This window comes from Populus euphratica, unplaced genomic scaffold (genome assembly GCF_000495115.2).
Source record: "Populus euphratica unplaced genomic scaffold, PopEup_1.0 scaffold227.1, whole genome shotgun sequence".
Lineage (NCBI taxonomy): Eukaryota > Viridiplantae > Streptophyta > Magnoliopsida > Malpighiales > Salicaceae > Populus > Populus euphratica.
The window spans coordinates 258727-273376 of NW_011500104.1; the positions used below are offsets into that span (position 1 = coordinate 258727).

At 36.9% G+C, this 14650-nt stretch overlaps 3 protein-coding genes across 14 annotated transcripts; 2 read left to right on the plus strand and 1 right to left on the minus strand.

Annotated features, from left to right (window-relative positions):
- Positions 1-338: 338 nt before the first annotated feature.
- On the minus strand, positions 339-6021 carry LOC105109586 (uncharacterized). 12 transcript variants are annotated; one of them, XR_839292.1, is made up of 7 exons: positions 3949-6021; positions 3326-3527; positions 3040-3227; positions 2837-2928; positions 1188-1938; positions 741-1056; positions 339-691 (listed from the first exon to the last, which is right to left on the minus strand). XR_839292.1 is itself a non-coding variant. In XM_011004337.1 (4 exons), exons 1-4 carry the CDS (start codon positions 5744-5746, stop codon positions 2861-2863), a joined length of 2256 nt encoding a protein of 751 aa, XP_011002639.1. In that variant the 5' UTR covers positions 5747-6021; the 3' UTR covers positions 1162-2860. The 12 variants fall into 12 exon arrangements, 1 of the variants encoding a protein (XP_011002639.1); XR_839290.1 differs by having other exon boundaries at positions 1188-2400; XR_839291.1 differs by having other exon boundaries at positions 1188-1339; positions 1796-2928.
- A 3436-nt stretch (positions 6022-9457) lies between these two features.
- Positions 9458-10665, plus strand: LOC105109588 (thaumatin-like protein). Its single transcript, XM_011004338.1, has 2 exons — positions 9458-9655; positions 9779-10665. Exons 1-2 carry the CDS (start codon positions 9589-9591, stop codon positions 10453-10455), a joined length of 744 nt encoding a protein of 247 aa, XP_011002640.1. The 5' UTR covers positions 9458-9588; the 3' UTR covers positions 10456-10665.
- A 1815-nt stretch (positions 10666-12480) lies between these two features.
- LOC105109589 (protein SRG1-like) lies at positions 12481-14399 on the plus strand. The gene is made up of 4 exons (XM_011004339.1): positions 12481-12756; positions 12853-13100; positions 13199-13526; positions 14096-14399. Exons 1-4 carry the CDS (start codon positions 12481-12483, stop codon positions 14354-14356), a joined length of 1113 nt encoding a protein of 370 aa, XP_011002641.1. The 3' UTR covers positions 14357-14399.
- The last annotated feature ends 251 nt before the right edge of the window (positions 14400-14650 follow it).

Sequence of the window (14650 nt, forward strand, 5' to 3'; positions counted from 1 at the left end):
ACTTTTACTCTGGGACTGGCCATTTGCTAAGAAATTAAGGCTGTGGTATTCCCTACTCCTAAATATGTCGCTCTCAACAAGCAAGAAAGTAGTTATCCTAATTGCTAAATTATATCATCTGAATTCGCCGGAATAATATTACAATCTATTCAAAACTGCTAGCATTACGGAGTGTCAAATGTCATCTTTTTAAATCTAGTACATTCATGGAGATATGTAATGCCATGGGAATGGGCTCCTAGGAAGTTGGCCAGCGCTCCCTACTGCTACCATGAGGAAAACCTCTTTACCCCATCAATAGAAAAGGAACACGAGCATCAATTACAGCAAGATTTTGATGGGTCGTTCAGTTTATTCTTAAGAATATTGCAAAATCTCACTATTATATGCAAAAAGTTCCTTCAACTATCAACTGGTTACAGGACATTTTATAGTGGGATAAGGATGTGCTGCTAAAAAGGACGTGGAAACTTGAGTGAATGAGTTTACCATCCTACAATGTCAAAGGTTTTTTGATTTAGTGTACTGAACATTGAATGAACGTGATTTTGCAAGATAGTGAATGGCACGCACCATGTTGCTTCCATACAGATCAATCGAGTTTAACACGACATTGTTCTTTGACTTCACATGAGTTCTACAGCACAAACACACGAGAAATTGTAGAGGGTAGATAAGTTTAGGATTCAACCTTCTACAACACGGGACACAGTGTAGGGTAGATAAGTTTAGGATTCAACCTTCTTCTACAACACGGGACACAGTGAATACGTTAATGCACTATCTCAGATGTATAAATTAATCACATTGTAACCACAAAAGAAAATCGCTAAGTCAAAGTTACCCTAAAAACACTGTAATAGCAACTGATACAAAACTAGAAAGACAAATAAACAAGGAAAGGATGGAAGTCACCTTCAATAGCTGTTGATTAAAAGTTCCTCTTGTTCTGTTTCTCTGTGCAATTCGCAAGTAAATGAGGCATTGTTGAAGCTTTTTCACCGGTCAAAGATGCTGGCCACATTGACACAGCTTATTTACCCAAGAAAGTTGAAGCTGATGCATTGATTTGGTCTAAAAATATCAGGAAATAGATAAAAAGGCACACTGGTTTTGAAGAAGATTAAATTAAGGAAAGCATGTGAAATAAGAGACGATTTCTTAAATGGAAGTTGATTGAATTTCACCTTGCGAGCTCCTATTGAAGCTCTCCTAGAGCAAGGTCAATTGTAGTGCCACACGTGAAACAAGAACCAACTATCTGACAGCAAATAGGTTGAACAAAGTGTAGCGAAAAAGAAAGAGGAAGAAAAGGAGAAATTCTAGTGGGGTCTTTTCCCTGCGTTGAAGTTTGACTGTTGAAGTTACTTCAACTGCACGTGTAAAATCAGCATAAAAAATGCCAATCATCCATCAAATTCTTCAACATGACATCGCAGAGATCCACTATTTACACAGAATCACATTTACTCTGAGTGAATCACAGAAGTCTACATCTTGAGATGTATCATATTTGAACAAAAATGTCAAGCCTCCGAAGGAGCACAAAAGAAACCCTCGTAGTTTTCACACATTCTTCCTACTCTTCCTCAAAACCTTCCTAAAACCAGAGTTGGTTTAATTCCATAATAAACGAAGGTTGATAAATACCAAAACCCTGGTCAAAACCCTTCATCACTTATGGAATGAAAATAAAAAATAAATCATCTAGCACTAACGTTGTTTCTTCGAACAAATCTTGTAACTTTAAATGTTGAAGACAATTAAGGCTGGACGTTGTAGCATAATGTTTTACCTTAATCTTGGAAGTTCAGCCTCAAACCCTCTCCAGTTCTTCAATAGTTTAGGGATTCTCTGTTTCAGCTGACCTCTTTTATGTTCCAATGGTTGCAAATATTAATTGTAATGGGTTCATAAATGATAATGCAAAGGTTACAACTGCGTGCAAGAAAGAAGTATTAACAATAACAAAAAAATGTTCCCACTTACTCTCCAAAAATTCAGCACATCTTAATTTGTTATACAATCTGAACCTCAACTAAAATCAAATCTCAACCATGATTAAGAATCAGAACATGTAATATTCGATTTAAAACATAAGACTCTGAAAATATTGAATAAATAACTAGTGCTTTTATCATACACTTTTTTCTCTTCCCCATTTTGTTTACTCTAATCCATCTTGAAGACAGAAGTCCATTATCAACCAATACCATGAATCAGGGCTATAATGATCCCATCATATGGTATAACTCAATTGCCAAAATAGAAATGCTTGGCAGAAAAAGACAAATTATTCACAACTGAACACCTACCTTTGCAGAAAAGTTTTTTGTTTATTTGTTCATCAGAAGACTAATTGAACCTTTGGTTCCATAAAAGGAGGCAACCTCCCTTTTCCTGTTCAATCCCAAGTGTAACTGTGTAAGAAGGATTTGATCCCTGGTCAATTGGTTACAATGCCAAGTGACTTTAATTGGCAGAATAAAAATTAGCACTAAAAAGACATGAATGTTAGTTGAAGGGATTAAATGTACAAGAGCATGCTTATGTATAAAACCACATCCATTCATCTGTCAATTGAAATGCATTTTTCTCTGACATAAAAACTACCTGGCTGCATTTACTAATAGAACCATTCCCAATCGTATCTTTTTCTCTCTTTCACCCTGGTCAAGACCAGTCTTCCTGGTAATTGGTTTTACACACATGGAAGTCCTAATCCATTGGTAATTGTGTCTACTTCAATCACAGAGTCAAGTTAGATGATCACAATATCTCTCTAGTATAGGCAACTCAGTGATTGTCATAAATACTCCAGGTGAGACCAGTGTACCTTGGATGCTTTTCTGTTGACCTGCTACATTGATTCAACATTTTCCTCCTCGCCCTCTTTTACTCTATTAAAAATCTCATAATCATCAAACCCTGCATATTTACCAAAACAACTGCATTAAATGAAAAGAAAGCTTCTCTAACCAACAATAACACACTAGAAGAAAGAGCTTCTTTAGTAGTATTTTGCACTTAGGAAAGCACCTGGACCTAAGTCTTCGATTTCACTGTGTGAAGTTCCCAGGAGCCTTGCATTGTCAGAAGGTGGATCAACTGCCATCCAATTCAATGCATCAAAGTCTTCCGAGCACAATTCTTTTCCCTCGACCCAGTCCTTCAATGTATTATTGCTATCAAATGATATAGGATCCTGTTCCTCATTCTCATCAACCCTGTAAAAAAATTGTTAAGAAAGGAGTTAGACTGTTCTTTTTACCCAATTTTCAAGTAAAATCTATAGTTGTATAAGGTTTCCATCAGTAAAACAGACATTTGTCTGAGTCGCAAGTTGCACTGAACAAAAACTAGATCACTGAGTCGTTGACGCTCCAGGCAATTTTTTGTATCATGCAATTGTTCAAAAGGAATCTGGCTTCGCTTATACTCAATTGAACTGCAGGTTTGACCGAGAATACGGATGGCCAAACGCACCAAGTTTGGGCAACTTCCTCCATATGTTGACCACCATTCAGCTATAAACAGTGAAAAAAATCAGATTAACATATTCCAATAGGATAAAACACCACATGCAACACAGAATTTTTTGAAAAAAAAATTAAAAATAAAAGGCAATTCCTGCATCTACATGCCAAGAAGGCATTTGAACCACCACAATGCATGATGACCACTAATTTGGTCTAACAGGTCTCACAGTTCCCGCAGGATACACACAATGTTCTAGTAATGGTCCTGCTGTATATAGAAAATGATGCATCTAATGTTCTAATCATATATACCAAATGAGAATGAATATGTGTAGATGCAGGGTGGCCAGAGCAAAATTTTATTATAAGTCGGATGCTTCCGCTCCCAGGTACTAAAGATCTGAAAATGCATGTTATCTAACTATCAAAAAACTAATCTATAACATGGCATCGGAGTAGAAGGACTCACCAGGAAGCATAGTGTCCCTAGCTCTAACAGCCATCTTCCTCCCAAAATCACCACCAGCATTCTTGTAAGAGTTTACCTCTTTGATGATTTTATCTTGGACATTTAAGTCAGGAACAAACTTTTCTATGCAATCGTACATCCCAGACTGAATCTCATTGGGCATATCTCCTTCAAAACTATAAAAGAACTTGGGATTAAGGTAGAAACCCGCAGCATGAAGAGGGAGATTCCATTCTTGTTCCCACCAATGGTCTATAATATTCCAGTAGACAATATACTCCTCCCTCTTTATAAGTTCTTTCTTAATTGCTTCTTTAGCTCGATACATTCCTGCATAAATATATCCCATAGCTGGCCTCTTCTTGCTGCCAACTAGTCTCAGAACTTGCAAGAGAGGATTAGTTAAATGGGTTATTAGGATGCATGATGACCAAAATGACTGATCGCTTACCAAATCTAACATTTCCAGCCCCCCAGGTTTCTTTGAATATGGGCAGTCCACCCACTCCTGTGAAGTAACCATGTTCTGCAGGTTATGTTTAAGATCAACCATTCGTTTCAATGTTCCAAAGTTTGTGGCAAAGCGAGTAATTCCTGGTTCTACAATATCATTTCCAAAAGTATACCTTTTCATCATATTCAAAACCACACTATGATTGTATACAAATCTTGTCATAGACCTCGCCAGTTCAATTACTGAATTTATCCACTCAAGTTTTGCAAAATCCTCAAGTATCAAATCTAGACAATGTGCTGCACAAGGAGCCCAATAAAGGTTAGGGAAAGTATCAGCTAACCTTCTCCCTGCACAGATTAATTGCTCTTCCATTCGAGTAATGACTTGTAAAACATGTCTTGCTCCAATTTCTTCAACTACTTGCTTAAGCAATTCGTAAAGAGCATCTGGTAAATTAATAATATCAGATGCATCCACGGATTTCAAAAACACCACTCCATCAGGACAATAAACCAAAAAATTTATCAGAGTTCTACCCATTACTGTGTTCCACTGATCAACCAAAACAGAACAGCCAGTCCTTTCCCAGGTTGCTCTGTGCTTATCAACATCATTCTTTACTTCTTCAACTGAATTCTTCAGTACCCAACCTCGAAGATCGTGGTATGAAGGCACTAAAACCTCTGATCCTCCTGAAGCAATTGCTTGAACCATTAGCTGAAAATAAGCCGAGTTCACAGCATCCAAAGATGCCCCGATGTCATACAAAAACCTCCCTATTGCCATATGAATGTGATCGTTTGTCCTTTTACCCCCTGATAACGGCATAACACTACTCATGGTAACAACAGCTTTCGAATTTGTAACAGAACCTCTGCCTCTACCCCTTCCCCTCTTCCTCCTCTCCCCGCCTTTTTTTCTCAGTCCATCTTCTCCACTAACTAACAAACTTGAAACAGGGTCAATAGCATCTGAAACCCCAGTTAACTCCATTCCAGTATTAACATCCTTATCAAAAACCCCTAACTCACTAGAAACTGGATTCAAATTCGTTATCTCCTCTGCAATTTTTTGCTTCTTCCGCTTCTTAACTACAACCCCATCTAAACTTTGTTGCATCATAAGCCTAACATCCGAAGGAACTTGTAAACAAGTAGCAGCATTACCCTTTTGACCAGCTAAATGTTCCTTAATCCTATGAATCCCTCCTCCTTTAAAAATTTTGCCACAATACACACATTTTAACTGCACCCTCTCTCCATTCTTAAACATTTGACAATGCTTCCACGCCGGGTCATGTTTTTGCGATGTTATCGGAATTGGCTCCAAATTAGAGCCCATTTCAACAAACCTCAATAATCAATTACCACCAAAGCTTAAATCCTTCTAAACCCAAATTCAAAAAAAAATATGAACTTTTCCCTTCTATCTTCCTAAATTCAAAGAGACAATCTAAACTGACAAAACCCCCTTTGCATAGACAAAGATGGTGACATCAAAAAGGCAAGAACTAAAGACATGAAACATAACAAGAGAGGATAATAAACTTACTTGGGTTTTCGACTGTTGAGTTCTTGTGTTTTTTTTTAGAGAGAGGACCGAGTTAAGGGAGTTTAAATGTTTTTTTATAAACCGATTTTAATGGTTTTGATGACCGGACGGACCGGTTAGGGTTTGCGATTTGCCGAATTTGGGTTTTAACTATAATCTTCTCGGTTTTACCGAGTCGACCAGTTATGAAGGGGAAGTCCCAGTTTCCTAGCGAGAAAGCCGGAAACGGTTGGAGTGATTGGAAATAATAAAAATAGACCGACCGGTGAGTAACATCTGGTTCATGGCAGTTACGTTGTTTTCCTTCCCTGTTTACCACCTCAAAACTCAAAAGGTTTCGGTTAATGCGTGCGGTTTTTAGTTTCTTATTTGTTTTCGGTTTCTTTTTCTTGCAGGAATTTAACTGTTTATTTACTGCACACGCCTCTTTATTTTTATTTTTATTTGTTAGATTAATTTTTTATTTTTTTTTTACATTTTTCGAATGCAAATTTACTAAGTTTTGTGTGAAATTCTTTTCCTCAAACAGAAATAGATTTAATATTTTGTGAATTTGCTTCTTCTATTATCAACCAGGATCTGGATTGGATGTGAGAAAAAACTACCATCGCGATGGCTTATGCTTAAACAAAGAGAAAGGAAAGGAAAATAAAATATATCTGCCATACCCTTTCATCAGTGTATATCGAGGGGTGGAGACACAGAGCTTTTTGTTTTTTTAGAAGGGGTCATGATCTGAAAATATTTTTAGAGAATTAAAATTAATATTTTACTAGTTTAATCGTTTCCTTTGTCTTTCAGGAACAGGCCCCTGCCATCCTCACCGCCCTCTGCCACTGTTCCCACCACAGCTAAATATTTTCATAAAATTGAAGAAAAGTACTCGCACACAAAGATAGACGGGGGCCGGAAATCTGCCGGGATTTAATATCTCAATTCATTTGTGTTCTAGAATTCCTGGGATTTGAAGAGCTGCCATGTTCTCAAGCTTCAATATTTTATTAAGCTCTACTTTAATATATTTGTTTTCGTAAATATTCAAATATATTCAAGTGGTTGCGGTTAAATTAAGGTTGCGTTTATTTTCTGTTAATTTTTACAATAATGGTGAACAAACACAATAACATATTTAGTATAATGTAAAACTTAGTTGTGGAATGCACTATAAAATTAAGTTTAAAATATAAATTTTATGCCGTAGTTTTTATATTTTTTTAATTGAATTTCATAAATAATTTTTTACTGGTTTTCTTTTTACTGTTTTTAAAAAAACAAAATATTTTATTTAAATATTTTATACATGTTTTTTTATACAACTTTAATTATAATTTTCATTAAATATATATTTAAATTTAACTAACAAGAACTAAAATATTTTTTTAATTTATTTTTTAAAATGACATTAAAAAAACTATCTCTAAAAACAAACCCACCATCGAGTCGCGATTTTGTATTAAGATCTCGTGTAACCAATATTTTAACCAGATGTCCAGCGCATCAACCACGCATTTGTGAATCTGATTTAACGTGAAATCCATTAGCGAATTTCGAGGATTAATCGCTACTTAGTACTTACAGCTTGCATCATCTACAAATCCATCTCATAATCCACTAATTTGTTGAAAGTCCTCTCACGGAGACTTTGATCGTGTATGTTTTTGCTAAAAGAAAAAATACTGTTGAAATGTTTTTTTATATTCTTCTATGTTTTTGTATTATTTTGATATGTTAATTGTAAAAATAAAAAACATATATATTATTTTAAATATATATTTTAATATAATTTCAAATTTTTAAAAACAGTCATTCATTCAAACGTTACCTTTATCTTTATCGATTACATGAATGCAAACACCGATAACATCTAATTTTTTAATCAATTATTGGATCCGAAGGACGGAATCTTACGCTGAAGGGGGCGTGGAAAGGTGAAGAGGCGTGATTTCTGCTTTTGAATTACAGCTACACTAGTTTGAAAAATTAATGAAGATAACCACTATCCAATCTTTTATTATGTGTGGAGCTTTCGAATAAGAAATACCATCACTTAGCCAAGTAAATTCAGTTCATAATTAACCATTTAGGTGGTGGTTAAGTGATAAAGACTTGGAATTAAAGGTTTTGCTTTCTTTGTGGTCTCAGGTTCGAGTTCTTGGTTGCTCATATGATGGCCACTGAAGACTTACATGGTCGTTAACTTCAGGGCCTGTGGGAATCCATCTCATAATCCACTAATTTGTTGGAAGTCCTCTCACGGAGACTTTCATCGTGTATGTTTTTGCTGAAAAAATACTGTTGAAATGTTTTTTTATATTCTTCTATGTTTTTGTATTATTTTGATATGTTAATTGTAAAAATAAAAAACATATATATTATTTTAAATATATATTTTAATATAATTTCAAATTTTTAAAAACAGTCATTCATTCAAACGTTACCTTTATCTTTATCGATTACATGAATGCAAACACCGATAACATCTAATTTTTTAATCAATTATTGGACCCGAAGGACGGAATCTCACGCTGAAGGGGGCGTGGAAAGGTGAAGAGGCGTGATTTCTGCTTTTGAATTACAGCTACACTAGTTTGAAAAATTAATGAAGATAACCACTATCCAATCTTTTATTATGTGTGGAGCTTTCGAATAAGAAATACCATCACTTAGCCAAGTAAATTCAGTTCATAATTAACCATTTAGGTGGTGGTTAAGTGATAAAGACTTGGAATTAAAGGTTTTGCTTTCTTTGTGGTCTCAGGTTCGAGTTCTTGGTTGCTCATATGATGGCCACTGAAGACTTACATGGTCGTTAACTTCAGGGCCTGTGGGATTAGTCATGGTGTGTGCAAGCTGGCCCGGACACCCACGTTAATCTAAAAAAAAAAAAAATCCAGTTCATAATTAACCATCTAGGTAATTTTTTATGTTTTTATATTATTTTTATAAGTTAATTGTAAAAATAAAAATATATATATTATTTTAATATAATTTCAAATTTAAAAAAACAGCCGGTTTGCTCCCTCTGTGGTCTTAGGTTCGGTTCGAGTTTTTAGTTGCTCATATGATGACCACTGAAAGTTTACATGGTCGTTAACTTCAAGGCCCGTGGGATTAGTTGTGGTGCGCGCAAGCTGGCCCGGACACCCACGTTAATCTAAAAAAAAAAATCCAGTTCATAACTGTATTGCAGTGATTGGTCTAGCGGTCCCCTTCTACTACATCTGGATTCGAGCCCTGGCGTGCATGCCTGTCACCCCGTGGTGCCTTACATGCCTACTAGGTTTGCAAGGTATTCAGTGGACCGTGGGGATTAGTCGTAATACACGCAAACTGACTCAAAAACCCAACATAAATAAAAAAAAATCAAGTTCATAACTATATTCTCAAAACAAAAACAAAAAATTCTTAAATTCAGCAGTAAATGTTGAAAAAACAAAAATAAAGCATTGCAAGAAAATCAACAGTTGTCATATGATTTACAGTAAACCGTTTTTGCACAAAGCCGTTGTTTAACCAGTCAAAATCCTTTCGTGGTGGCAGAACGTAAGGAAATCCAACCCCCACCTCCCCTCTCGTGTACAAATATGCCATAAAACCAACAGGTCCCAAAATCACCAAAAATTCAAGAACAAATGTCGACTTCTTCTCATCAGTTTCTTCTCTTCTTCCTCTGCATGATCATCTCCCTTTCCATCACAGGTTTTTTTCTCTCTTGCACAACCAAAATCTAAACTCTATGTGGTTACTGGTTCCTTACAACTTCTGCATTAAAGAACTGACATCTGTTCCTTTTTTTTTTCCCTCTTCTTTTTCTAATTGCAGATGGGACTGAACTCATTATAGCAAACAACTGCAAGGACAGCATATGGCCTGGGATCCTTGGCACTGCAGGGCATGTCACCCCTAGAGAAGGCGGCTTCCTTCTACTCAGCGGAGAACAAACAGTCCTCCAAGTCCCTGACAAGTGGTCAGGAAGAATTTGGCCAAGACAAGGTTGCTGTTTTGATGAAACCACTGGCAGAGGTTCATGCCAGACCGGAGACTGTGCCGGCCTTTTACAGTGTAGAGGCGTTGGTGGTGTCCCTCCAGCAACTTTAGTGGAAATGACACTTGGAACTTCAGAATCCGCCTTGCATTACTATGATGTGAGTTTGGTTGATGGATTTAATGTTCCAGTTTCCATGATGCCTGTTGGTGGTGGTGCAGGGTGTGGAATTGCCGCTTGTGAGACGGATCTGAATATCTGTTGCCCTTCTACATTGGTTGTGAAGCGACAGGGGAAGGTGGTGGGTTGCAAGAGTGCATGCTTGGCTGCAAAAACTGATAGATATTGTTGTACTGGGGAGTATGCAAATCCTAAGAGTTGCAAGCCTACTGTTTTTAGTCATCTTTTTAAGGCAATTTGTCCCAAGGCCTATAGCTTTGCCTTTGATGATGCTTCAGGGCTTAAGACTTGTAAGGCTTCTCGGTATGTTGTTACCTTTTGTCCTCCTAATTGATGGTGATTTAAGCTCAGGAATCCAGAGGACGAGAAGCATTGATTGACATGTTATCTTCAGCCCTCTTCTTTTTATTTTTCACACTTGCTTGATTTCTAGTTATGTATGGCAATTATAAGCTAGCTTAACGAGAAAACACGGTGTGGATTTCACTTGATGGGGACTGATCTACTGATTTAATTTCGATGTCCTCTCTCTATTTCCTCTGCCGCTGTGCTTATAAGGATGTTCTTCATTTTACGTGCTATTATAGATGTCGTTTAATTTCCACGAACGAGTGAATTTTATGCAAGTGGTTTTGGATCAATAAGATACAACAAAGTCGAACTTCATGAATTTCGAACAAAGAATAAAATCTAAACAGATATGGAGACTACAACACATAGGAGAGAACACACAACTTAACGACAATGCGGTTTCCAGAATGTGTGCTTATTAAGGGTAGGAGGAACAACGCAAACTTTTTTCAACTGAAGAATGTAAAGACAAAGATATCCGAAACAGTTGTGCGAAATCGTTATCAAATGCTAAAGAAATTGGATGGTAAAATTGATCGCTATACTTAAGAGGCACCAATAATTTCGAGCTTCAGATTCATTGAAAACTTTCATCTCATACCCCGCATGAAATTTGTCCCATGATGCACCGAATCTGCTTGTAAAATTTTCATCTTCGTCAAATTCAAGAAACCCAGTTTCTGTGATGCTATAATGTACATAATCGGCCTCATAATTTCATATTTGTAGGTAAACCATCTGATATAATATTCTCCATTTTTTGTCACTGTCCACGCATTGAAATTGCTATTGAACCGCGGCGTGTAGTAGCAACACGCCACTCTCCTACAACCCCTGACCATATTTCTCGTAACCAGAACTTATCAGGCGTTGTTACCTCACTAAACCTCTCTGTTGCTAAATCAAAAGAACAATGGTTTTTCCATCCTGGTTCTTTCGTTCCCAGTAAAAGCTGGCATCAAAGCGAGCTGGAAAGTTGTAACTTTTCATGCGACTGGAAGATTTATTCTTTCAATCTTACAACTTGTATTCATCAGTGAAAGAATTATAACCAAACCCCAAAGTTTCCGAGGAAGAGTGCTGAACAGAATCATCAGTAGATGGCACCGACATGTATTCTCTGGTTGATGGATTCCATACAGCCAAATTATGCCATCAAAATGACCACAAATCGTGCCACACTGACACCATTTTTTTGAAGAGGGGAATGGAGAATCCAGTTCCTTTATCTTTGTCTTCTGAATGCCATAAGGATGTGTAGATGGTTGCAGCCCCTATGAAACAAGCATGGATTTCGTTTCATTTTTTTATTTTTATTTTTTGGTAAAAAGAAGGGTAAGACGTCCTTGTAAATTCATCAATTTAAATATGGATAACTTACTTAAGATCTCACTGGATGTGAAAACTGGTTAAAATATTCTTTGTATCATCGATTTAGACTTTCCTAGAGGGTTAATGCTTTAGTGGCGCTGAGTTAATAATCATCTGAATAAGTAATTTCCCGAGGATAAATGATTAAGAGGCCTCTTGAAATCCAGGGGCTAAGAAATTTAATATATAAAAATTATATGATCTCCTGATATGATGTTTAAGCACTGTCGAGGAATTGATTTCACATCAAGACAGTCTTTTTACTAGTTGCATCATTATTTATTCATACCAGGAAGGCTGTCATAATAACATAGCCAAAGCAGCCTGTGCAACAAAAACTAAACCACAGTGGCTCTACAAGCTACCATGTTGTCACCACCTAACAGTACCAAAATCAAGAATCTGTTTTTTTTTTTTTTACAGTACCAAAATCAAGAATCTGTTTTTTTAAAAAAAAAAACTTTAATTTGGAAATTGTCAAACAAGAAGCAAAACTCCAATAATTTCTTTGAGGGAATCTATGAAGAAGTGGACGCAATGGATTCCTTTTTTAGTTTAAAAGAAGCAAATCTTTTTATCAACTTGCAGAAATATTATATATCTGATCAGCCTCGGGAAAAACATTTAGCAAATAGAAATGGATCCAAAAGTCGAAAATGGAGCAATGCAGGGAGATGAGGTGCCGACTTGGGGAAAATCTTTGCCAGTGCCCAGCGTCCAAGAAATGGTGAGAAAAGATCATGAATTTCTCTCTGAAAGATACATTCAAGAACACAAAGACAGGGCAGTAGCTACTAATTTATCTCCAACTACCTCTGAAATTCCAATCATAAACTTCTCCTTGCTAATCAATGGAGACGAAGATGAACGGAGAAAGCTAGATACTGCATGCAAGGAGTGGGGTTTCTTTCAGGTAAAAACAAATTAATGCCACTGCATGCATGTTCCTGGAAATTTTGTTTTGTGCTACAATAGCAGAACTAGAGTGCAATTTTATTTTCTTTTGTAGATAACAAACCATGGTGTACCAGAAAAGGTGCTGAAGAAAATGAAAGCTGCTGTGGCAGCATTTTATGAACTTCCACTGGAAGAGAAAAGCAAGTACGCAATGGCAGCGGATGATATTCAAGGATATGGCCAAGTCTATGTAGTCTCTGAGCATCAAAAACTCGATTGGTGTGACATAATGGTCTTGATGACACTCCCGCCCGAATACAAGAAAATGAAATACTGGCCGGTTGCAATACCAGGATTCAAGTATGTATTCTCAGTGATTGCCACAGAATGCGTGTGTATGCGCACCATATCATATATTTAATTTTCTGTCCAATTCTTATCGTCTGTTTATGTTATAGAGAGGCAGTAGAAGAGTACACAACAGAAACACTTAAGCTGGCTGAGGAGATCTTTGCCAACATCTCTTTGTTAATGGGAATGGATAAAGATGCTTTAAAACGGTTGCATGGGAAGATCATGAAGCAAGCAATTCGAATGAACTACTATCCAACCTGCTCGAGGCCTGATCTTGTGCTTGGTGTTAGTCCACATTCTGATACAAGCACCATAACCTTACTTCTCCAGGATGATGATATCACTGGTCTCCAGATAAGGCACAGGGAAGGATGGGTTCCTGTGAAACCAATTCCAAATGCTATAGTGGCAAATATCGGTGATGTTATTGAGGTATTTTATAATTTATAACCATACTTATCAGTTGGTTTTCTATTTTTAATTTTCAAACAATTATTTGAATTTTATTGAAATTAATTTACAAAAAGCAAAGACATCAAGTTAGTCTACAACACATGTATATTAGGAATAGGAAGAAAGGAACGAGGAATGAATCAGGTTGTTACCCGGAAAAAATCTTTGCCGGATATTTTTGAATGTGATGGTAATGCTCCATGCTTTTGTGCCTTAATTTGCTCCCATTACAAGTGGAGACATCGCTAAACAAGTTTCGAATAGGTGATGCCGGAAGCGAATCACGTAAGATTTTGGCTGAAATCTCTGTTATCTGCATCAAGTTAGTCTCTGATGATTTTGGATGTTTTTCACCTTTACTTTCTAGTGTTGCAGAAAGCACTCCTCTCTGCCTCTTTTATTAACAAGGAGACTAGAAACCCTAAATTGAGTAGTTTAGAATTAAAAGATCACCAAGGTGCAGCCCATGCTTGGCTCCTGTGCAAGTTTGAAAAAAAGAAATTCGATAGCTCATTGTGTAAGTTTGATTTTATTCTTGTATTTTCCAGGGTTGGAGCAATGGAGTATACAAAAGCATTGAGCACAGAGCGGTGACGAATGTGACGGCGGCAAGAATGTCCGTTGCAACATTTGTGATCCCGGACGACGACGTGGAACTAGGTCCAGTGGAGACAATGGTGGATGATTATAATCGCCCCGTGATGTACAAAAGCATCAAGTATGGCGATTACCTCAGATATACTTTTTCAAAGAAAATGGACGGAAAAGCCAACACCGAGCTTCTCAAAGTCGGAAACGAAAGCATTTGAATTGCCGCTACCGCTTCTTTCTACTTGGGATAATGAGAGCTAAGAGATGAACTCCATGTCAGCAGCAGAATACACAGGAGTATTCTGTGATTCAAAAATAAACTGAACTTATTGGGTTTCTTTTTTTCTGTGACCAGCTGTTGCTATTTAGGCCTTAAGTTTGATCTTGTTACGAGAAAGAGATTCATGCTCTGTGACATTTGATCCAAAGAAAAGGGAAAGTGGATGCCAATTACGTTACTTATAAAATCGTTGGCATTTAGGCCCAGGCTTATCCGGTACCAAGAATTGTAC